This window comes from Embiotoca jacksoni, unplaced genomic scaffold (assembly GCF_022577435.1).
Source record: "Embiotoca jacksoni isolate LCO1_2020_lvr unplaced genomic scaffold, fEmbJac1.0.p SCAF_10, whole genome shotgun sequence".
NCBI classification, from domain to species: Eukaryota; Metazoa; Chordata; class Actinopteri; family Embiotocidae; genus Embiotoca; species Embiotoca jacksoni.
Window position 1 is genome coordinate 1,767,023 of NW_027185230.1, and position 24,383 is coordinate 1,791,405.

At 41.1% G+C, this 24,383-nt stretch overlaps 1 protein-coding gene and 1 non-coding gene across 5 annotated transcripts in view; both read left to right on the forward strand.

Moving 5' to 3' along the window:
* Positions 1–565: 565 nt before the first annotated feature.
* Positions 566–24,383, forward strand: part of cacna1bb (calcium channel, voltage-dependent, N type, alpha 1B subunit, b) — a 173,463-nt gene continuing 149,645 nt past the window's right edge. For all 4 annotated transcript variants that reach the window (XM_069161397.1, XM_069161406.1, XM_069161424.1 and 1 more), the window contains exons 1-2: positions 566–690; positions 3,284–3,423. In XM_069161397.1, coding sequence (XP_069017498.1) covers positions 598–690; positions 3,284–3,423 — 233 coding nt within the window. In that variant the 5' untranslated portion in view covers positions 566–597. The remainder of the gene's footprint in view (positions 691–3,283; positions 3,424–24,383) is intronic.
* LOC138212602 (U5 spliceosomal RNA) lies at positions 24,183–24,296 on the forward strand. Its single transcript, XR_011179471.1, has one exon. It is a non-coding gene; the product is annotated as a U5 spliceosomal RNA (small nuclear RNA).

Here is a 24,383-nt window from a genome sequence, read left to right on the forward strand (position 1 = left end):
CATGATCAGGAACACTGTTTTCTGGCTGCATATTCGGGGTAGTTGGGGTGTCTTTATGGATTATAATTCTGCGACTTTGCTTTAATGGTCATAAGCTCCACATTCCCTTGTGATTCACAGGCCCTCAATAGGCCCTGACCCGCGGGCAGTGACCCAGTGAAAATGGATTGCAGAATGAGCCAAGCGTTGAAAATGGTTGGAAATGGTCAACCATCTGGAAGGATCGTGGGCACATGTATAGGATGCTTTCTTTGCAAAATGCCCTGAACCAGAGCACGGCGGCAGGTTTCTGGTTTGATGGACAGGATGCATCCATATTTACGTTTAATGGCATTCATGGCTGGATAATTTACTTTTCTGTGTAATTTTCTGTGGCCTGCCTGAGTCTGCATCCTTATTTCATTAAAAATAAATAGATTACAAAAATCTATTGTTTAGTCATTCTACTCCCAGTAAAGCCATTTATCCATATAAAAAGAAGAAGGCCCAACATACTATAGTGTACGCATGTAAAAACAGTCATGATTCAGCTGTGAAATGAAATGAATGCAACCTCATTTTGAACTGCTCCTTAACCCTCTCACTCCATTTGAGTACATGATCCTGGCTACAATCATCGCCAACTGCATCGTCTTGGCCCTGGAGCAGCATCTACCCGCCAGCGACAAGACGCCCATGTCAGAGCGACTGGTAAGTGCAACTCTAAGGTCACTTCATTTCCTGTCTCCTGTCAGAAATCTCACCGTTACAAAAATTAAATGTGCAATTAATTCTTCACTAATGAGTTCTGTTTAACTGTGTTTGGTGTTTCTTCTTCCAGCTTCCATATTATAGGTTAGCAGATCTTCTCGGAGTTATTTGTTCCTCTGCTCGGGCTCCCGGGTCCCCCGCCGCCCGCACATGCACTCAGTTTAAAACCAACGTTTGAACTCTGGCAGCCATGTCGCACAGCTAAACCAGACTCGGAGAGAAACAAAAGAGCCTGCTGCACACGGAGGTCAAGTGGCATATACACTGGAAAAAAAGAACAAAAAAAAAAATCTGCATGTGGCTTCACAGTTCAGCACTTTGCTCCTGTCGTTTTTTTTGCGGGTGTTGCAGCTCAGGGGCGTTTTGGCTTAAAATAGAGAGCCAAAGAGTGTTACAAAGAGCAACAGCTTGACGCAAAAAAAAGTCAATGAATTCCTCTCATGAGCAGCCACCTGCTCTCGTTGGGAATTATCTCGGCAGCTGCGATGCAAATTCAGCAGTGATGATGTTACAGCGAGGGAAACAAAAAAAAAAGGTAGCATTGAAAGCACATGAGAACGTGATTAGAGTGGTTACACAGAGGAAGAGAACAAGCATCCTCTCACTGCCTCCTCCACCTTGAGGATGTAATACAACAAGATGCCTTTTAATTAGAACAAGGGATCAGCTATTATTTATGAAGCTCTGTCAACAGACTGGGAGGCGTGCTGTAAGTGGAGGCGATGATAGAGGCAGCGCAGTAAGGGTACTTAACATCCACTGCAGGTTTTTAGCGCCTTGATCCTCTGAGAATTCCCTATCTGTTTTCAGAAGGCATATTTATAATGCAGGAGTGTTTTAGATATATGTATAATAGATGTTAACGCACCGCTAGTATAGACATTTCTCCAGACTTCCCAGCAGCCCTGTCATTACACAAGACAGCCCATTGCTTTGTCCATAAATCCTTTTAGACGACACCAAAATCAATATCACAGTGAATGTCTGTTAACGTTGCAGCCTCCTTTGATTCGTGTTGGCCGGAAGCAGCTTATCTGCTTCCCAACAATAATAACAAATTGTCATTGTTTTACCACCACAGCCTTCACCCTTGATACAATAACTCTTGTCTAACATATCTATTATTGCGGGGCGTTCACTGTAGGCAGCCAGCCTTATAGAAAAGGTCACATTTCTTACAGCGCTCGGCCCTGTCACACTGCTTTTATGTGATTATTTATGTTGGTAGGCTGGCTGATGCTGGGGGTTGGGGACACTGTCTGTCAGGTTGTAGTATGCTGGGATCAAGAGAGAGGGGGAAAAAAAAAAAAAAAAAAGAAAAAAAAAAAAAATCGATGGGGTGGGGGGGAGAAAGGTTTGTGTCGGCGTGAGATATCCTCTGTTCATGCCCTCGTGCATCGCTCCAGGCTCTCGCAGATATTAATGGAGGCAAAGGGAAAAGTGTCGCGTCATACACGTCTGATCCAGCTCCCGTTACTTCCAGCGAAGCCCAGGGTTAACCCAGCCACACAGAGCGAAGGATAAAACTGTGGCCCACTATGGATTGTTTTGACACATTTAGGGAACAGTGCAGTGCCCAACTACATCATGTCCAGTCATGTGAGGTGCGCGTATGGTCGGAGTGCCTGGGTGCGGCCAAACGTTTCCGTCTTCGGCCTGTTAGGATAACGCTGTGCATTTCATTTGCTCTAATGTTACGTTCGAGGGGCAGTCGTCGACTGTACATAAAAGTGGATGTGGCGTTAGAGTTCGAGAAACGATGCCGATGTGGAAGTGCCTTCAGCTGCTATACCACCGAGTGCCACTAGAGGTTGGCTCCATAGACTCTCATTTAAATAGTCTCATACATTTCTTCCAAGAGTTATCTCGGTGTTGTCAGCTAAAGTCGCTCCTTCTCATTAGTTTTATGGCCATCCATCTGAAAAATAACTGTGTCATTAATTACAAAATAAGTTTCAAAAAGTAATGTTTTTGGGGGCGTGTCAGTTTGATTGACAGGCCTGCACTGCAGTCAGGTCACGGCTGTCGGTGGGCGGGACGCAGTATTGTCGGGTTTCCAATCAGATCGAGTCAGCCCTCAGAGGTTCCCCTTTCATCATTCACATGTCTGCCCTGATGCAGTCTCACACTACTGACCATAATCAAGATGACAATTTGACACAAGTCATTCCTTGTGGAAGAATTATGTTTTTGCACATGTAGTTGTCTGCTTTCATTTGAGGTTAAATATTTAATTTGATTTATTTAAATGCCTAAGCCTCCATTGATTTCCGTAGACGAAGATCATGCTGCGTTTGTATTTGTTTTCACTGTATTTACTCTCTTTTCATCCAAAGAAGAGGACTGTACTTCCTCGTGCACTTCTGCTCATGCTGGTGCAAGAAGTGAAAGGAGCCATATGTCTTTCTCTCTTTTACCCCCCCCCCCTCCCCCCATTTCACTTAACGCTTCATTAAACACTCTCTTACCGCCAACAAAAAAGGTTTCCCTCTGTCAATCTCATCCTCTCTCTGATTCTCCATCTTTTCTCTAGGACGACACAGAGCCCTACTTTATTGGAATATTCTGTTTCGAGGCTGCCATTAAGATCATCGCCCTGGGCTTCGCATTTCACAAAGGCTCCTACCTCCGCAACGGCTGGAATGTAATGGACTTCGTGGTCGTCCTCACAGGGTGAGTCCCTCGCCCGCTGGGTGTCAGCTGGAGATGGAAACCATAAGTGAGAGAGTGGTTTCTTTTTCTGTGTATCTGTGAGCGGCCCGAGAGCGAGCATAGTGGAATCACCGTCTATCAGTTGGCACATACAAGCATTGTTCAACAAGTAAGACGCGCCTGTGGAAGATGGGAAACACACTGTGACAGTGAACATTTGTTGCTTTGGCCTTTCAGTTTCTGTCCTTGGTTTTAACGCTGTTGCCGGAGAACACTTTAAGGACAACCAGTTCACATACAGATTTGATTTGGAGGCTTGACTTGTGTTGGGAATGTTCAACCATCCCATATAGGTGATGTTAAGATATCAACATACTTTTGGCCATCAGTGGTGTGTTTTTATGTGTACTTTCACGGCAAAAAAAAAGACATCAACCAATCACATTATGCATTTCAGATATTTTGACCTCCTGAGTTTTCCTGAGCTGTGGAGAATTTTCATTCAGATGCTGCACTTGAAGCACACATGCAGAGGAATGTACAGCGTGAGGTTGATGATAATTTACAATTAAATTAAGACATTTTCAGAAAACATTTGTCTCATCTTGCACAGCCTTACTCCAAAGCCATACCAGCTGCTCGTCTGCACGCCATATTTAAAGCACCATATATGTTTCATATTTGATATACAATGTCTGTTTCAGAAACAAGTCGTAGAGCGACTTGTTGGACCACAGAGTTCTGTGACAGATGCCTTTGAGCGGCCTGGTGGGGAAGCTGTCAGACTCTGGGGCTTAGAAGGCAAATGATTTGGCCCGTGATTCTTATTATGAGAAAATAGTCCTGAAAGGTCATTGACAGAGCAAATGGTTAGGTCAACGCTGCCGGGATTTCAACCTCGGCAACACTCAAGCTTCGTCTGGTTGGCGGTTCAGCCCTTCTCCTTCGCTTTTAACCGTTGATAGTAGTGGGTTGGAGGTTGGAAGAGAAGAAATATGAATATGTTCATAAGCTGTTCTTGGGTTTGCATTAATTGGATTTAAGTTTTTACTGAAAAAAGTTTTTTTGAGAGCTTTCATGTGTTTCATTTGTCCTTCAAACAAACTTTCATTTCCTCCTGTATCCTGCTGCAGATCTTACATGCCTCATACTCCCAGTGGAAGAGTTTTTTTTATTTTTTATCTTCCTTTATTCCTAAAACAGAGAAGAGTCATGTTGTCCTTCAGAGCTGCTTGAAAATGGTACCCATAATTATTATCATAATCCTTTGGATTTTCGATTATTGTACTGGCTCATATATTAAGGTTAAAGAGGCTGTCCCATCGCCACCTCTTGACACTAGTTCCCCCCTGTTTTATCAGTGCTCCAACTTTACGCCTGTATGAGAGCGTTTTCATGCTTCATTTTTTTTGCTGTAATATTTCACCAGTAAAACAGTTGGTGTCTATAATCTGTGATTACTATTATGTTTGTTTATGCTGCCATACAGACACCCTCACCTTTTTCATCTGAAGGTGCATCCTGATGGGACACCTGGAAATGCCCCAAGAAATATGTTTTCTTCCCACACCGGTCGGCTGATTTACATCTCACTCTGTACATCGGTCCTGTGTTAGTGTACTCTGAGGAAACAGGGGAGCTCACTAAAGCTTGGAAAGCTGCATCGGTAGTGATCCATGTTGATCAGGTCACCAGTGACTCCCAGTAGTGAGGAAGGATTTGATTTTTACTTTAACCTATAGAGCAGACTATTTATTTCACAGTATATAGAGTTTTTAAATCTGGTGTCTGATGCGACAGTCCCGTGCTGGTTAGATGAATGCTTCTTTCACATGCTGTTTGGGCAGAGCATGTACACAGACTTCTGTCGGCCGAGGCAACTTATTTCGGGTTTAGCATGGTTACTTGAATAGAAATAAATTAATTCAATTGTTCGGCTCTTTTAGAATTTCCAAATGTTAACAGACTGAATGGTTCGAACTCTGGTGGTGAAACGGGTCATCCTGTAGGGGCTGAGACGCCTATTTTTTCATTTATCCATGATTTATCCAAAATTGCACAGCAGCAATAGTAGCGACAGAGAAGGCTACGATGATCATCCCAAATTCATTTAACATGTCCATATAGCCTGGCCTTTGCTATTTGCCCCCATTTATTTTCAGTGTTGTAACTTTTTTTTATTCTCATGTCCTTTAAATTTTTTTTAATTTTTTTATTATCTTTTATATTTCTTTTCAATATCATTATTCTTTTTTTGGTAACTCCTATTTGACTTCTTAATAGGGCCATACAGCTCTTATAATAGTGTTTTTCGTCTGCTGTTGGTGCCTGCTATTGTTTTATCTTCATCACCACATTCTCTAGTTTTCCTTATACAATGCAAGAGAGGATACAGTTTTGCCACATCACATTTTTTACATAATTTTCCATTGTTAGGATTATAATTCCACTTACTGCCATTTTTGCACTTCATTGACCTTAAATAAAGCTCCTAATGTGTCTCCAGGTTTGGGTACATTATTTACTTCAGTTATTGATAAATATGATGTCATGAGATTTTGTGAGCTTCCTTTCGTCCAAAGGGCAGGTCCATGTTAGGTGGACTTGCATGCATCCTCGTTGCTAATCTGACATTTTGTCCCCTTTTGTTTCTATATTGTCTGTCATTTCCACATGCATTGTTAACGCTGATGATGGATTATTGCTGAAATGCGTCTGTTTTTTTTTTGTTACCAAAGATAAAATGTTGCATATTGCTCTGTGAGGGCCCCATTCTGCTATTTTTTCATTCTCGTCATAACCGTGCACCCGTCTTGTTTCCTGACCTGTGAGTTGTGCGTGCCATTTTACGACACGTTAGGCTACGATGAAGCCTTTGATGTTCACTGTCAGAAGAGGGAGACAAAAGTTGTGCATTGCAGGTTTAAGTTAAAGCAGCAATACATCTCATAAAATGATAGTAATGTCACTCTAACAGTCATGTTAGAAATGTGATCTGCTAAACATATGCTCAGTGAGATATTGTCCTGCCTCAGTGCTGTATGAGGACTGGACTGTGCTATAAATAATAGCTTTTTCAAAACATCAATAAACAAATAAATCAAGCTGGATATTGAATGACAAACAAGCTAAGATTGCAGGGTCGGTGACCATCAGCGTTAGAGGTGATGATAAAAACACAACAGCGGAAATGAAGGAAAGGCTGCAGTGCTGTTAAAATAAACATTTTCATTCATTTGAAGCCAACACAGTCTGAAATCTGGTGTAAAATTTAAACATTTCAGATGTGTCAGGCTATAATCAGTACGTTTTAGAGATGCCTTTTCTTTTCCTTTCACTCGGCGTGTAAGCAGGGAAATTGTTTGGATGTGTGATTGGATTAAATGTTCCCCTGCAGTACCTGGAAGGACTCATGTTGGAAGATGAAACTAAGCGTTCTTTAAATGTAAGACTGAGATCAGACACAGGCCCGTCGCTCAGAGCGAAACACTTGAATCCCGCTACGTTCATGTGGAAGACAGACCAGTTGCTTTCACTGCCATGTGATCCACTTTCCACTTTGTGTTGCAATTACAAAACAACAGCGGTGCTCACAGTTTTGTTTTCTTCAGATGATATGGAGATTTCAAAAACAACTTGAATAAGTCCTGATTTAAACAAACTAAGCTATTTAAATGATCAAAGCAGAGAATGAGCCGAAAGACATTTCAATATTATATTGTTTATAGTGTGTCATGTTCAGGGTTTTTCATCCTTCCAGAAACTAAAGCTCGACAAATACTCTACCGCTTCCTTTCTGACTACCCATTGCTGACACAGCTGGATACAAATTAACCATTTTGTTGTGTATGTGTGTGTCTGTCTGGTTGCCAGGCAGCCACAGAAGATAATGTGCCCAGATGTAATCGGGGGTGGTGTGTGTGTGTGTGTGTGTGTGTGTGTGTGTGTGTGTCTGACTCGCTGTTTGTTTTTTTCTGCTTGACATGCCCCTGTGGGATCAATGGGCCAAAGGTGTCCGGACATCAACGTGAAATCTATCAGGTCAGCTCTGAGTGTAGTTTGGCTCAGTGGGTCACACCAACGTCTGATCCTGGGAAGACATTAACCACGTCCTCACTTGTCCAGCCTCCTTTGATCAGTTCAAGAGGATTAAACCGGTTTTACTGCACACCTGGGTGTTAAAACGCATTTCTACTTTGGTCCAGAGAGGCAGGAAGCAGCCTGCAGGCGAGAATGAATGTTCGTAATCATGGTTAAGTGCGGTGTAGATGATGCAGGGGTGACAAAGAGGTTGTTGTTTTTCCAGTCGGAAGAGGTTAAGAAATCAGTAAGAGAGTAACCCTCAGACAAATATAATGCTGCTTCAGTTGCATCATTACATGAGTGATTGATTAAAAAGTATCTTAAAAATGCACAGTAATAAATCAAAAGTGACTGGTCATGGTTTGTTATCGATCTTCCTGGGCACAAATCTAATTCAGCATGTATGTTCTGAGAAGATGTAATAATGGGGAGGCACGGTGGTGCAGTGGTTAGCATTGTCCCCTCACAGCAAAAAGGTTCCGGGTTCGAATCCGGTCCTGGGCCTTTCTGTGCGGAGTTTGCATGTTCTCCCTGTGCTTGCGTGGGTTCTCTCCGGGTTCTCCGGCTTCCTCCCATCATCCAAAAACATGCACCTCAGGTCAGGTTACCTGGCGCCGCGCTAGTGGCAGCCTGCTGCAGCATCTCCCCCCTGAGAGCCCCCCTGCTGTAGTGAAGAAATTTCCCCTCGGGGATTAATAAAGTGTAAAAAATAAATAAAAATAATGGAAGAGGAGAGACAAATAATAACAAATAATGTTTGAAATTTAAATATTTTCTGTTCTGCTCTATTAATCATCTTCTATTACAGAAGTCAGTAGCGTACCTTGCGTGCTGTGTGTTGAGAATCCTTGTACATTTCCAGTGCTCCGTCCTGAGGCTAATTATGTTAATACAGCCATCCGAGCCTAATGAAAGGGTGTAAATGATAGGGTAGCTGGAGGCAGTGACAGACCTTTAATCTGTCCTGATCAGTCATTAGGAACCCTTAATAAGAGAATAAATCTCCCCGGGTTGCTGAAGGCCTAATCAATAGAGCTCTGAGCCGGCTAGCTGAGGAGAACCCGTGGAAATGTGAGTTAAAGTTGGAGACAACAGTGTCAGGAAGAATTTGTTGTGTTGGAGCACAGAAAACATACCTCAGTGCAGGGGTCTTATACCTTTTTTTTTTTTTCCTCTGAGAGCTACTTTGACAAAATGAAAGTTGAAGTCAGTGATATTCACATAGACACAGGTGAAGGAGAAAGAGGGGAGATTTTCCACCCGATAATCGAGCGTGTTGATAGTGTCGTTTTCACGGACAGATTACATTTTTTTTATTTTGATTTATCACCAAACATACGCGGGCGGTTGCTCGGCCAAGTAAGTCTATGTGTGGGAAACACTGCATATTGTTCGAACCTTACGCACAGCTTTCATGGACTACCTTTGTTGGATAGGTAGTACATGCTAGTTGTGCTACAAATGGATGCTAACACTCCTGTTGCTGTGCAAACCATCCGTTTTATATTGCAGCTCGTTTCACGGCTTTTGCTCAAAGCTGGACTGATTTCTAAAATTGTCGTCCCCATAAGTCACTTAGACCTAAAATGGTGTAAAATAGAGTCCAGGTTGACAAAAGTTTACCTTTTAAATGAAAGACTGATGGCACCATAAGTATTGTAGGGTCCACGTTGTTTCTATCACATTTAGTATCGATGGCTAAAGGATGGCTCTTTTAATAAACTATCGATATCTGAAATATTAGGTGGATTCAGGTCATGAAACCTTATATCCAAAACTGGAAAAATCAATTAAGAAAGAGAATTTCTCTGAGATATGAAAATGTATTTGTGCTCAGAAGATTTTTTATTTATAATGTTTTTCAATTTAACATGGACAGTGCAGATCAAAACTGTAACATAAGAAATAAATGTGTTAGATTTTAGAGGGTGTCTAGTTGGGACCAGTAAATTTAGTTAAATTTAGTTTACAACAACTGAACACACACATGGATGAAGCAGATCCAAGAACAAAAACAACAGAATGGACCCAACACTTCATGTACACGTAGACATATTACATACATGCATGTATCTCTGAGTCGATGTGTTGTTGACGAGGTGTGATGGATGCACCCCATTCAGTATTCACATCTGTATTGCTGATTATCAGTTTCATTCACTTTTGTATTGTGAATTCTGATTGGATGCCACATACAGCACTTTGTGCTGAAGAAGTAGGCATCTGCATTTATTCATTGCTTCGCTGGTTGTGGCTCCTTTGCTGTTATATTTTTTTGATTGGTTGAGAGAGTCAATCTACAGAAAGATCATTCAAATGCTTGAATGTAGAAATTGGAACATTCAGTCCTTCAGGTGGACCGTCCACGAGTCAATGACCACTGAAGAAGTCCTTTGGAAACAGCCAGCGTTTTAGTTCGATCTCAGCAAAAAACTGATGCATTTAAATTTTGTAATAAATATAATGCTTGTAGTTTAATGTGTACAACGTATTTCTTGGTGTGTGATTAACATCTGTATGGTCCTCCAGTGGTTGTCAAGTTAACCTCCTCTGCCTCTTGGCCTTTGAAAGTCAGTCATTGCTGTTATCGACCAAAGCCTCACATGGCCTTTTACTGCCCGTGCAAACGCTATGGCAACCGCAATTTGAGGCTGCCCAAGTGAAGTCACTGAGAACAATAATCCCACTGTCATCTCCAGGGAAACGGAGCCAGACCAGTTGTTTTTATTCATTTATTTGTGTTTGATTCACGAGCCCCGGCCATAAGTGGTCGGGCCGAGAGTCGGTGCTCGTGTCGACTTCAAAGTTGTGAAATCCTTTCATGTGCCTCTCAGGCAACGGGCTCACACAATGGGAAGCTTCAAAGTATAGTTGCAAAGACTACAGAGGGTGGGTCACTTTAGCTTCTACCCTGCAACTGGCAGAATGAATAAATGTTGCCTTTGAACATCTGCCAAAATGTGTCTCTGATCTCATAGGTCTGACAGTCGTGGACTTGTTGAAGTTCCTCGTGCTTGAAACGAGCCGGTTTATATCCGTATGTATGTCTATACATCTGCTGTATAAAACCACACTAGAAGGCTGAGGTCAGGTTTGAGGTGAAATAGTAGTTTATCGTATTTGGCTTCAGTGTTGAATCAACATCATCTAAATCTCTTCCTCTTTATTTTTAGCCCCAGCAGGGTTCTAGAGATGTCGGTCAGTTTGTCTAACTATTTGGTCCAGGATGAAATATGGATTGTCATAAAATGTTCTACAGGCAGTCATTACCCTCAGAGGATGAATCTTTATGACTACAATGACCACTGTTTCTTCACCAGGTAAAATGTGTCACTTTCTTTTTTCACATTTTGTTAAATATCTTTGAGTTTGATTCAGATTTAGGACTTTTGTCACGTCGTTCATTGTGACGCCATCATCAGGTCAATATGTTATTTTGTCCAATACTTTGGTTTATGACAAAAAAAACTTCAAAACTAATGGCATTCAAATCAGCTGTATTTGTGGTAAACATTGTATTCACATTTTAGCATGCTGTTGGTGGCATTCAGCTCAAAGAACCACATTAGATTTAGATATAGACTTTATTAATCACACAGTGGGGAAATTTTGTCGTCACAGCAGCATAGAAACACAAAAACGATGCACACAATATGAAAACATTTACAAATACGTATACATAAAATAATGTAGATAAAAATAATTGTCTAAGAACAAGTGATGCATTAAGAAAAAACATAAACTCGTGTGGTTTTAGACTCTTGTGTTGTGTTCCAAACTGTGTAATTGTGCACTAACACTCACTATTTTGAGTGCATAAGTGTGTTCACACTGTCAGTACAGAAACATGCAGTGAACTACAAAGTACCAGGATGATGCACTCAAAACAGGCCAAAAAAGAAGTGTGAAACGTTGGACACTTTCCACCCTAAACGGTCGCCATCTTGGCTGTGTAGAGGAAGGGGCGGGGCCACTGACGTACAGTATTTTAAAATAAAGGCGTCTGAGGAAGCTGCAGCTGTTCCTGAACACCAAAAAAATGTGTTTCTTTTTCACTTCTGCTGCTGGACTCGATGTGATCAGTGTGTCTATTGAGTGTGTTAAACAGAGGGCATGAATGTTAATTTCTGTGTAAAATAATTAAAGCTGCAGATATTATGACATGTGTTCATATGTTGAGGCCATTTCCTTTAAGTGCAGAAAAAAAAGTGTGCAATTTGAAACACAACAATTCCTGCACTACACAAGTAAGAGTCCAAACATGTAAGAGCCCTGTTTGTTAGTGTACTAAGAGAAGTATGTCATTTGGAACAAAGCGCTGGTCTTGTTTCAGTGCTCTGTGATGTTTTTACCTTTCAGCATTTTATGCAGAAAGATCACCGCTCCACCCGACTACACCTCTGCTAAGTGGCTGAAACTGGAATTTTTCAACATTTTATCATCCAATTTAGTGAAGCTAACTCACACTCTGGGATATGAAAAGCACTCTGCTATGTTCGGGCCGGCTGGTGAACTTCTGGATCTGTGAGTTAGCGCACGCTCGTAAGTCACCAGTTACAAGCAGCACTGTAACTAGTGACAGGGAATTGTTTGCATCGTTGCTATTTACTAAAATCTGCTATTTACTAAATTATATCACTAATATCACTAACTGAATGTTTTGTACATCGCTATTCAAAGAAGACAGTGACGGTAAAACACGAGATTCTGTTAAAAATTATTATTATTATTGACTAATTTCTATTGTCAACAGTTCATGTACTTAATTGCTGAGACCTGAGTTCATAGTAACACCTTTATTTTCCCCAGTATTGTTACTAGTTGGCATCCTGACTAATTGAAGTAAAACTCAGAGCGGGACAGCTTCGCTCTGTCTTCACTCAGCTGCATCCTGGGAGCTGCAAGTGTACCAAAGGATGGACAAACTTATTGATTACATGCAGAGATCTGTGTGGCAGGGGCTTCTTTCAGTGAGGTGTTTACAGATTCACAGACACGATCAGTTTTTAACTCACTCATGACTGTGTTTGTTAGTTTTCATCCAGATGTGTTTGTTTTCTCAGAGAGGCCTCGAACCCTAGTGCTGATGTTATTGATCCTTCTTTCACTATCTGCAGTACAGACAGATGTGGTCAGTGACCAGGCAGTTGTGTTGTTTTGTCTGTGTGTTGTGGTTGTGCGCTCGGTACAGCCTGTTCTTCTCAGCGCCATACCAGCCAGTTAGCAATCTCCTCGGTGAGTGCTCTGGTGAACACTGTGTGCTCTCAGAGGCCGGCTGACCGCCACTGATGTCGGGCTGCAGCAGACCGATAGCAGCGCTGCTCTGTCCGTCTGTCGGTGGCCACTCGAGAGCTCCGAGCAGCAGGTGGAAAGCAGCTCCTTCCTCTTCCCGCTCACAGATGTGGTCAGGGAATACAAAAGGAGAGCTGCAGCCAGTGAGTCTTTTCATTATTGATGATGAAGTATTATTATTTATTGAATTCATCCAGTAACCATTTAATCTAAAAAAAAAAAATGAAAATGATGGAAAATGTCTTTCACAGTATCTCAAACTTCATGATAATGTTTCATTTAACATTTAAATTAGAGTTTTTATTTTTTTAAATTTTGATAATTAATGATTTGGTCAACTATCAAGATGTCTGATTATTTAAACATGAGTAAAAGTAAATCATGAGTGGATGTAAATATTAGATTTGATGTAAAGAATGTGACATACTTTGTGTCACTGTTCAGATCAGAGACCAGCAATAAATATAGAAGGAAATTGTTGCACATTGATTTATCTCAAAGCAGTTTTTCTTCAAAAACATCTTTGCCAGACCGTATGAAGTTTAAATTGCTGTTTCAGATGGGGGCATATTGTTATTTTCTGCTTCTTGTTTTTAGTGTTATTATCACAGTGAAATATTTTACCCTGAAAAATCAGTATTAAGTGATTTATCTGTCCAATTAATATTATTTCTGGTTAAAACAGAAGCTCCTAGATCTTTTCAGACAAGTTAACATAATGTTTGTGACATGGATCCAAGAAATACGCCAATCTAGGAATTGTTTGTTCCAAAAGTCTTGAAACAACAACTTGCGTAGCAGCATCCATCTAATCTATACTTCTTTGGTAGTTTGTCATTTTTCTCTTGATCTTGAGCAGCTTTTTTGCTAATTGCAGTGTTGGCGCTTGGTTCGCTGCCTCCTCCTCTCTACAAGTTGAAGTGTCCTTAGACACCCATAGTGCTCCCAGTGGTGGGCTTGTACCTTGTATGCCACTGCTACTGAATGTGCCTGAATGGGAGCATGTAGAGGGAATGTGAAGCACTTTCTATAAAAGCCCTATGTAAATGCAGTTTAAAAAAATGTGTTTTTAGAAATGAATTTTGGCTGCATTATGTGATTTATCACAAATCCAATGACAGCGAGATGACCGGAAATGAAGTCAAAAAAAGCCTTGAAATATCAAAAATCCTCAGCCATGTGCTAACATTGGGGTTCATGGTCGACACTGCTGTTATCGACAATTTTAACCTATATTTTAATGCACATATGACACTTGTATGTTTAGACATAACTGACTAAGCAAATTAAGTAATGCCATCTCACACCAATCAGCAGGCAAGCCCCAGCTCATTAATATGCATGAGAACAGAAATACAGTCAGCCTAGGTGACTCAGAATAACACTGTGGGTGTAAAAAAAAAAAAATCAAATCCAGCTCGCTTCTGTCCCTTTGCTATTGTGCCTATTTATGTCTGACTAAAATGGCTTCTAGCTAGATGGCTTCACATGTGGTGGCTTGACCAATTATCCTGATGACATATATCTGGTAGTTTCTTGGCAAGGCGTTCACATTTAGCATCATCTGCTACGGTTGTGACACACAGCCCCGAGTAGAAAGGCACGGTTCATGATATAGATGCTTTTGAAGACAAATGCGACTTCATTTGGCTCAGTGGGGAGTTGGCAAGCGCACAAAGACACACTATATCTCTCATTAATCACAGATTTGTCGCACTAATTGATGTGTTCAACGTGTGTAAGTGAAGTACACTCACACACATTGAGGCACATGAAAATGGCCATAAAAAACCTTGAGTAACCATGAGTAACTGCTTTTTCTCTGAGACACACACACACACACACACACACACACACACACACACACACACACACACACACACGCAACACGCACGCAACACACACGCAACACACACGCAACTTTGTCTCTGCTGGGTTGGTTGTCGAGGTTCCAGTCAAGCGTGGCTGAAAGTGATGTTTGTCATTTCCTGTAGACAGAGGAAGTGCACTGCACCACAGCTGATGGCAGACTGGCAGGTTTCCCTCTTCACACATGATTCAGTCCGGAGCTAATTACAACCAGCGTGTTGTTGCATGGCACACATCAGGAATTTTACAGGTACTCCAGCTGCATTTTGTAACAGTGAGACAAAAGAGAGAGTGACAGCCATGTTTGAGTGTCACACGCTGGATTCATCTTCGATTTGTTTCAAGCCTAAAACTTTAATAAAAAGAAGTAAAAAGCGGATCACAGGCTCTCAGCACCACGAGCTCACCACAAAGTGTCATGGTGGTGAATTCACTGTCCTTGTTTTCTTCAAGGAGCAATCTAAATCCCAGTGCCACTGAATTTCAAATGCTAGAGAAGGAAGAGAGGCAGCAAATCCTCACATTTTAAAGGCTGGATTTAGGTTTGGTGTTTTTATCTGTGGTAGCAGCACGGCTCCAAACATGGAAATGAGTGCCTGTCAATTTTTCTGCTGAAATGACTCAACAACATCTTGATGGATTGACATAAAATTGTATACATATATTGATAGTCCTCAGTAGAGGGATCACCCCAGCTTTGGTGCTCTCTAATCTGCCATCCTGAGGTTGCCATTTGTGGTTTTGAGTGAGTGTGAACATGTTAGCATGCTGAGATTAGCATTAAGATGGACATTTTATATTTACTGTAAACAGTTCACAGGTTATCAGAACTGTTTTAAAATGTGCAGGTGTCACAATAACCACTGCTGGTAAATGAACTGGAAGAGGGAAGGATTTAGTTCTTCTGTCCAGTCATATTCACCAAAGCTCTCTAAAACATTGTAGTGAACTTTCCCTATGTATTGTGTCATGCTGGACAGCACAGAAAAGCAGCGCATTTAAGTGAACTTTCTCTATAAATTTGTAGAAGAGAAAATGATCTCCATCCAAGACTGCAGCCAAAGCTTGTAATACACCCATCAGTCCACCAGAGGATACTCCGTGTGATGTTTTGCCTCTCCGAGGCATGAAAAGTACACCCAATGACAATTAGATATGCTCCAATATCCTCACCGTGTCTGCAAGTGTTGCCAGTGTTGTATTTTAATCAGGTATAAGACAGATGATAAATAGACAGTCACTCAAAAGATGAATTATTCAATAATGAGAGCCCAAAGACAAATCAAGTCAAACAGATGATGAAAAGATGTGAGATCTATAGGGAGGAACCAAACCTAGTTTTATAAGTCTTCTTGGTGCCCTCCAGTGAGAGAGGGTCAGCTTACAACCTGGACGCTGGGTTTGCGAGCCTCCCGCAGCGCACAGTAAACAACCGAGACCTTTGAATCCTCAAGCCTGCAGTCAGCAGCACTAAAGAGAACGTCAGCGTTTATCATGTCAAACATGTTAACGTGAAGAAGCATGAATGACTCTTCAGCCTGCAGGATGTTGACATGACTGTACCCTCTGACACAGGACTACTCACACCTTACTTCTGTATCTTGAGTATTTCTTAAGTGCATCATCACTCAAATTGGAGAAGCTTCTCTATGTATTAATTCTCAGTTTCAGGAAGTGTAAAGCTGTTATTTTCAGAGAAACTACATCTGAATAAAATCATTCAAATATTTACTGCACATCCATCCTGATGAATGGCTCGACTTGTCCTGTTCCCTCTGTGATCAGGTAAAAATGATTGATGGGTTACAGTTCTTTGACATTTACAAGCAGCAGTGTACATCTTGTTTTACCCATTAGAGTATGTGTACTGTGTGTTTTCATTTATGAAAGACATCAACTTGTGATGGACAGTCAAGTTTTCCTCATTCAGATTCTGACAGAGAACAATCGGGCATGTTACGGGCAGAACATTAAAATATTTTATAGGAGTGGATGGAATAAGGATGTATGTACCTTGGACAAATATGAAATATTTAAAATATTCATCCACCACTTCCACCACTTTGTTATAGTAGAGAAGTGTGCCAGGAGGGTGTAAATGGTGATTTATGTAGCTTTGTGTATTTTATTCTATGATCAGCAACTTCAGTTTCACCTATTGCTGAATTAAAGATCTTGAACAGTTTTAAGGAATTCTAAAAGTAAACATGTATTCATGTATATGTAATGCAAACAGAAAAACATTCATAAAAATGAGAAAAGGAAAAAAACTAAACCTACCCCAAGTCGCTGTCAATCTGTTTTCACTTCTTGCAAATGTTAGATTTAATTCAGCTCGCCAAAAACTCCAGCAGTTAGAGCTGTAACAACCTAAATGTTTTGTAGACAAGAAGTAATATTTTTGGAATAAGTTTTTAAATTAACTCTGAGAGTTGGTGTGATATCAGTCAATTTGCCGCAGATTATTGAACTGCAGTCAGCCATAAGTCATCTGTGTTGTATTTCATTTTATCTTCTTGCTGTCTTTGTTGCTGTAGACATTTTTTTCTTATTGGTTTAAGGACGTGAAAATATAATGAACCGGTCTTTAAAGTTGCCGGCAGGATTATACATTGCCAGACCCAAATTCACTTTGTGAATATATGAGTCTGGCCATGCTCTATTAAGGATTCCTTCCAGTCATTGCATCCTAATGGGCGTAGACCTCGGATTCATATTGAAACTACTTAAGCAGCCTTTAACTAATTGGCATTGACCTGACTGTATATAAAAGTGGACGAAGATTGCAGGTATAAAAAATTAGGCCAACGCGAAAGTGCCTTTAGCTGCAAAACCACCGACTGCCACTAGAGGTCACCCTGGCTCCAAAGACTCCCATTTAACTTGTATCAGGAAAGAAGAAGTCTCGGCTTTTTTTCCCACTACTCATCTTGGTGTTGTTAGCTAAAGTCCCTCCTTCTTGTTAGTTTTCTGTCAGTCAATCTGAAAATAATCTTATTAGAAAATAGGCCTCAAAACATGTTTTTGGGGGCATGTCTGTTTAATTGACAGACCTTTAATGCAATCAGCTTTCTGCTATCTTATTGATATGATATGACAGGGCTTCCACACTATAATCACAATAAAGCCTAAAGATGGGAGCAGTAGTCAGGTGGAGCCATACTAGGTTTTTTCTCTATTTACTTTGATTTTTGGTCTTGAACTTTTTTGCCGTTTTGAGTATTGACCCCCCTTCATGGCCTCTCTAATCCAAATGCAAGGAAAGCAACCTGAATATTGAATTATCTAACCTTGTCTTGCTTCCACTAGACAACATCCCCCTCCTTGCTCTTTCAAAGTTCACCGGTAAGGGCAGCTGCTGAACCACAAAATGGACCCCGATTGGAGATATTGCCAGCGTAATGGATGAATTGGCTCCCTTTGTTTTTTCCGAGCTGTATTACCGGCCCCTAAAAAGCCTGGAGAGTGGCTTTGCGGTGTCCCCCTCCTATTCCCAAACATCTGCGTAATGGAGCGACTTGTGGCACAGAGAGCATCGCCTCGTCGCTGCCCGCTGCCTCCAGCTGTGGGCCGAGCAGAGGGCGTGGGGAATTTTGTTTGCGCTGTGCTGTGAGAGAAACAGCGTTCCTCCTCCGGGTTTTTCTTCCCTTCTGTCTCATTAGATCTACCAGGAGGATGCTGCCGCTGCTGAAGCGCTCGCCTCCTCCTCTCAACCTCGTCTTCTCTCCGTCTCGCCTCACTGGAGAGGCGCTCTGTTTGTTCACCCTTCCCGGCCCCCGTGTAAACTCACTTGCTGTGGAATAACTGACGGAGTCACACACAGAGAGGTGTAGGGCACAACGGAGAGGAGGGAAAATGAAGGAGATAAGAGAGGTTGAGATCAGAGTGCTGAAGGATTAGCAACCACAATAAACAGTATACCTAACCTCATGCACTTCATTCACTGCTGACAATATTACATTTGAAGCTGAGTGTGCATCAGTGCAACATTTTTTTTTTCTTTTATATAACTATTTGAAGTGGACTTTCATGTCACTCGATACACAACTCGTGACAGTGCGGCTGTACGGTCTACTCTAGCATCTGTGTGTTTATATCTGTCTATCTTTCTGTCACTATGTTCTGCTCTGATCTTTGGACATCATTGTGTCTGTATGTATTCCATTACATAACTTTCTGTTAATCCATTTATTTAGGTTTAATTTGTTTATTTTAAATGTATTCAAAATCCCTGTTCGATATGGTAGGTAGGTAGGTAGGTAGGTAGGTAGGTATCCTCGTCTAATTGAAAACTAAACTACACACTACACTTATGGACACACTTTACCCTCTATGCTCACGTTGCTGTCACTAAACTGTGAAATATTTTGGGGAAATAGGCATATTTGCATTTATTTCAAAAGTTACATAAGATCAACATTCATGTCAATGTCATGTCTGTAAGTACAGTTCTGTATCGAGGACATTAGGCTATCTAAACATAAAGACTAAAGCAGTTAAAAACACCTAAACAGGCCCTGTCCAAGTTAAAACGTGCTTATACAAACACCTCAATGATCCACACAGTCCATCTGACTTGTTGAAGCTGCACACACACAAACCTATTTTACCATCCCCACTCATTGACAGAATGCATTCCCTGGCCTTTTACCCTAACTTTAATTTAGCTCCAACCTAAAACCAAGCTTCAACCCTTAAAAGCTGACTCTAGCCATGGAGATATACACTTTTGTCCCAGTAGGGACATACGCCCTCAAGGGCTTGTGTGCATTCAGGTTAAAGTCCCCACTGGGATATAAAAACAAGCCCCCACACACAAAATGTTGTAAGAACAACAGTTTGAGGGCTGCCTTATACTTGGTGAATGCTGGGTTTTACGATACTGTAGGTCAATGAACAGACACAATGCTACCTAATGTCACATTGACAATAGTCTTCTGTAACTAACAACATCTTGTGACTGTATTCTTTGTGCTGCCAACTCTTTGGTTCAGGAGTTGAGAGTACAGTGTAGTGTGGAGACAAGGAGATTCTATGTTCGGTCCTCCCTTCTTACCTTCTCGTTATGCTCTTGAGCTATTGATCCTGGCAGTGGAGTCTATTGATATGATGATCAGCTTGGGCTTCCTATGAAGAATCCTTTTCAACCATGCTTCAGGGACAACATGACTAACTGTGGGGATTCTTGGTATGCGTGTCTTTTTGGTTCTGAGCAACATAGAAATGTAATATAGTAGGGACGTTTGTTAAACCAAAATAATACTTAAACTATAGTGTAAATGGCCCAGTTTGCTGTCTTATTTATTTTTCCCGTTTTGCTTCATGGCTTTAGTATTTGCAAATAATTAAAATATAGCTTTCAAACTGTGTTTCCATTAATGAGCAGAGATGGTCTTTCAGATGGTCCTGGAGTAAATTATCTTCTCAAGTATATAGTCCTTAGACTCATTAATTCAGTGGCCATTTTCAGCTTTGCTCAACTATTATTGCAGTTTGCATACTAATATTTTCCTGTTGCTAATTTGATGTTCTGTAACACCTAATTACTCCATGTCTTATATAAACAAATTGAACAAACAGGGAAAACTTGTACCTTTTTAGCAAAACCCAAACATTTTAATTCTGTAACAAAGCCCTATTGACAACAAGCTTGGTTATCACGCATTTCACCAATTTACAGTCAATATTGACTCTGGAGGGTTATAGGGAGACTGGGTTAGGTCATGTTTGAGTGGAGAATTAGCAATATCTCTTGAGTAATCTGCCGGCTAAGTATGTCCTACTCTTCATTGGTCCCTCTGATCAGGCAGGGCCTCAGGCCAAAAGTCTACTCAGCAGTGTGGACGACTGAATGTGCCTGTTAACACTCTGAGAGTGGCAATGTTAAGGATCGATCGGGTACCCGACCTTGTTTGTCCTTGTGCCTCACACAACTGAACACAAACTATGAATGCATTAGCATTTGGGAGTCTGAAACACTTTAAATTTTCAAGCAGAAAAATATTTCACTATTTTTAGATTATAAAATGGGCCCCAAGGTGGTGCGATGCCATCGGGTTAAAGGAGTTCATGCCTTTGATTGTGCTCATGGCAGTATGCTCATTAAATGATGTGTACAAAGATAGTATGATTTTTCTGGAAGAAAGCTCGTAATGGAAAGATCAATGGGTCACCCAAAAACTGGGCCCTTCAGGATCTAACAAGTGTCTTTGGTGGGTCCAAGTGAATTAAAATATATAAATGAATTAGAAATCTCAGAAGATCACGAATGTCATGCCTGTTGGTGGACATTTATGTTGGTAGTGTCTATCCAGGAAGATGAATGTACCACTTTTTCTTTTCTTGAAGTGAGTTTGTAACTACACTGTGTAAAGCTGCTGGAATGGTTCAGTGGTTCATTTTCAGTAACTTTACAAACGGTCATCAGCAAGGCTTTTCTTATAACAGTACACATCTTGAGCGCAGGCATTGCCTGAGAGAGATCTGCGGCAACAAATCCCTCCCCACTGGAGATGTAAGGAATTTATTTTGTGGAAATTTAGGCTTGATTTTTATTTGACAATGGCTTGTAAAATGAAATATTATTTGCAGTGGCAAGGATGCTTGCAGTTTAATATTCACTTGTGAAAACATTGCAGGGATTGGGTACATTGTGATCCAAAATGACAAATTCCTGGGAGCAATTTTGTGATACCCCAACATGGAGTGTTGGTCAAATGGAAATTGTGACTTGATGGTGGAGTTACATAGAAGTCATTGGGTCACCAATGTAATCAGTGATCATCCTCTGGGGACCATGAATACATCTGGCCAGCTGATGGCTGATGTACTGATACTGATTCTTCAGGTGCAGCAAAATATAGAAGAGCCAGTGCAGTGGCACATAAAGTAACATAGGATGATAACTGTTATCTTCATCATTACACCTTTCCAATCCAAATCCCACCATGTCCGACCCCTGCTGCCTCTGTTCCAAAGATAGAACATGAAATAATAGAATAATTCTAGTGAGTCTTCGCTTTGTGCTCGTGAGACTGCAAATTCCCAAGAGAAGCAGGTAAGCTGCGTGGTGTGTGGCTCCCAGGCCATTTCTGAAGAGCCGCACTAATACTGGAGTGTAAATGGGGAAAGGAAGTGCCCCCCCCCCCCCCCGCACCTCCGTACAACACAAGCTGGATTTTTGTCCTTCAAGGAGAACCGTCAAGGTCTTCCACCCTCATGGCAACAATGTATATCCTTCCCAAACATGATATGCTTCAACTTATTAAAAAAAAAAAAAGATTTGATGGAGAGCAAGGGTCGGTCAGTATTGGTCGGATATAGATCAGTGGATAATTAAACCTGATTCAGCATGCAGCCGACCCCCAAAAAAACCCCTGCAGGGAGAGACCACTGGCAGCAGTATGACGGGTCACCAATTAAATAGCTCCAAAACGCATGGCAATACCATACATGTTGTAAGAATCAATAGGATCATAGGAACTTCTTTCAACGAATTATCTACAGTAGCACATTCTGTAACAATAGTAAGACAAGAAGTATCCTGATGCAATGTGGAACAGATCATAGTGGGTGTTCTTGAATTCATGTGTGGAGTTGATGCACTGATACATAGATCTGTGACCTGCAGCATGTCAAATAATGATGACTTATGGTTGGTGGGATCCTACCTACCCCTGTTAAATTGTGTACAGCGTGACTTTAGCACCGCCTAAAAAAAATACATCCCTCTCAATCATTTAAATGACATTAATGGGGTGTCACAGCAGGGGTGCCAATGCAAACAGTTCTGGCGAAGTCATTTGGCAAAAAAGTTGAAGCAGGCAAGAATAAAGTGAAAAAGAAAATACAAATGATGCTTTCTCATTTCATAGCCCAGTGTGACATCAGAGCGTTCACCTATCATTTGGACAAACACAGTACATAAAAGGGAGATGGACAGATTACTGAAGGCGTGTGATGATTAAAGGGGAATTTACCTTGTCTCCATGCCAACAGGTGTAAATGTCATGTTTTATCTACCTCGCGTGCGGTGTTTTTTTAAAAAGTAGTCCTCTCTAGAAGGCAAAGGAGCTCAGTGCGCTGCTGACCACACTGTGTGTGTGCCTTTTAATCAATATCTTTCACTGCTGCCCCACATTTCCACTCGCTTCCCACTCCTTCACCACAATATCTGCCTGTGTTTGTGAGAAATGTAGAATATTTAGGACTAACATTTGAGCCTGTAAGTGAGCCTTTTAGTCACCACAACGACAGATTTACTGCTGCGTATCTGCGTTCGAAAAAAGGCTGTAAAGACAGATTGGAGAGGGGGAAGGAAATCATGAGAGAAACTGAGAGATCAAGGCAGAAAGAGCGACACAGAGAGGAAGAGAGTGTGAGGAGCTAAAGGGTTGAATCTAATGCACCATCATTTTCACATATGAAAATGATCAGCCACAGATAGGAGGAGGAGAATGGTCCCTAATGATCTGAAGACGGCCCGACTGCGTTGCCAGACTTAGACCAGAGCATCATGTAAAAATATTTCGTACACACTCAGAGCACATCCACGCGATAAATGTGTAGTATTAGTATGATACTGTAGAATTTTTTTTATACCATGCTGTCTGCGGCACTTACTGTGTTACGTATGAACCAGTGGTACTTGGTACCAGTGGTAAGGTGCTGTTTGTAGTGATTTGTATGAACGCATTATGCAGTAACTTTAACAGGGCAAACGGTAGCAGATCAAGAACAGGCTTCAGTTTGACATCGTGAATCAATCAATAAATCTTAAATGTCATATATGACAACTTTGACAATTCCATTCTTTAAATTGGCTTTCCTGCATGACATATGCTTTAGAGATGATTAGATATTCAAGCACCTAAGAAATGTAAATGGATTTCAACCAGTGAAAGAACATTTTTTAATATGGAGAAGAAAAGCGGCAGAGAGTTGTTCCGGTGAGCTGCGGCAGTATTGCAGCATCTGCTAATTATCACAAACTTCAGTTAGGGATAGTTGACATGTAATTTTTCTTTCGTCACAGGTTTGTGGCCATAAAGATGAAACATTTCAGTCTGGACTAAAGTTGGAAACCAAGAGTTTCGATGCTAGCTTTGCAAAAATACATCTGTGACGCCTCTTAAGTCTGTCAATACACTCCCTAATATGTTGTTTCATAATGTTTAACCTGCCATGTCCCGATTGCACGTAACGCACAGCATAAAGGATGGGCGTTTATATACATGTAACAATATCTTTTGGTTAAATGCAAAAGAATAATTTTTCCATTACAGTGGCACTTAAAAACAGGGGCGGGGTCATGGCGATTATTTTCTCACAATGCTCAGTGCAGAAGAGGCGGTCACATGCTTAATTGTTTACATTTATCTCACCCACAATGTTTCATTAGATTATTAGTGATCTTTGTGGTAAACAGTTTCTGATTCTGTGTTACAAATAAATTCAATACTGATAATTTCACAGTGAATCCTGCGTTGATCTTAAGGAGAGGAGATGGGCTGGTGTCTTACCCTTGATTACATCACTCACTCTTGTTTCTCTACAAGTCGAGCAAATCTTTTCCTTTTCCTGACAATTTCCGTGGAGAGGAACCACAAGAGTTTAACTCACATTTCAATTGCCCTTCACTTTGTGGGGCATCTCATTACTGTGACGAAGTTAAAACAACCAAGCGATATCAAATCATATCATCTTGCAATTCAAAGCCTGCGATGTCCAAATGAGAT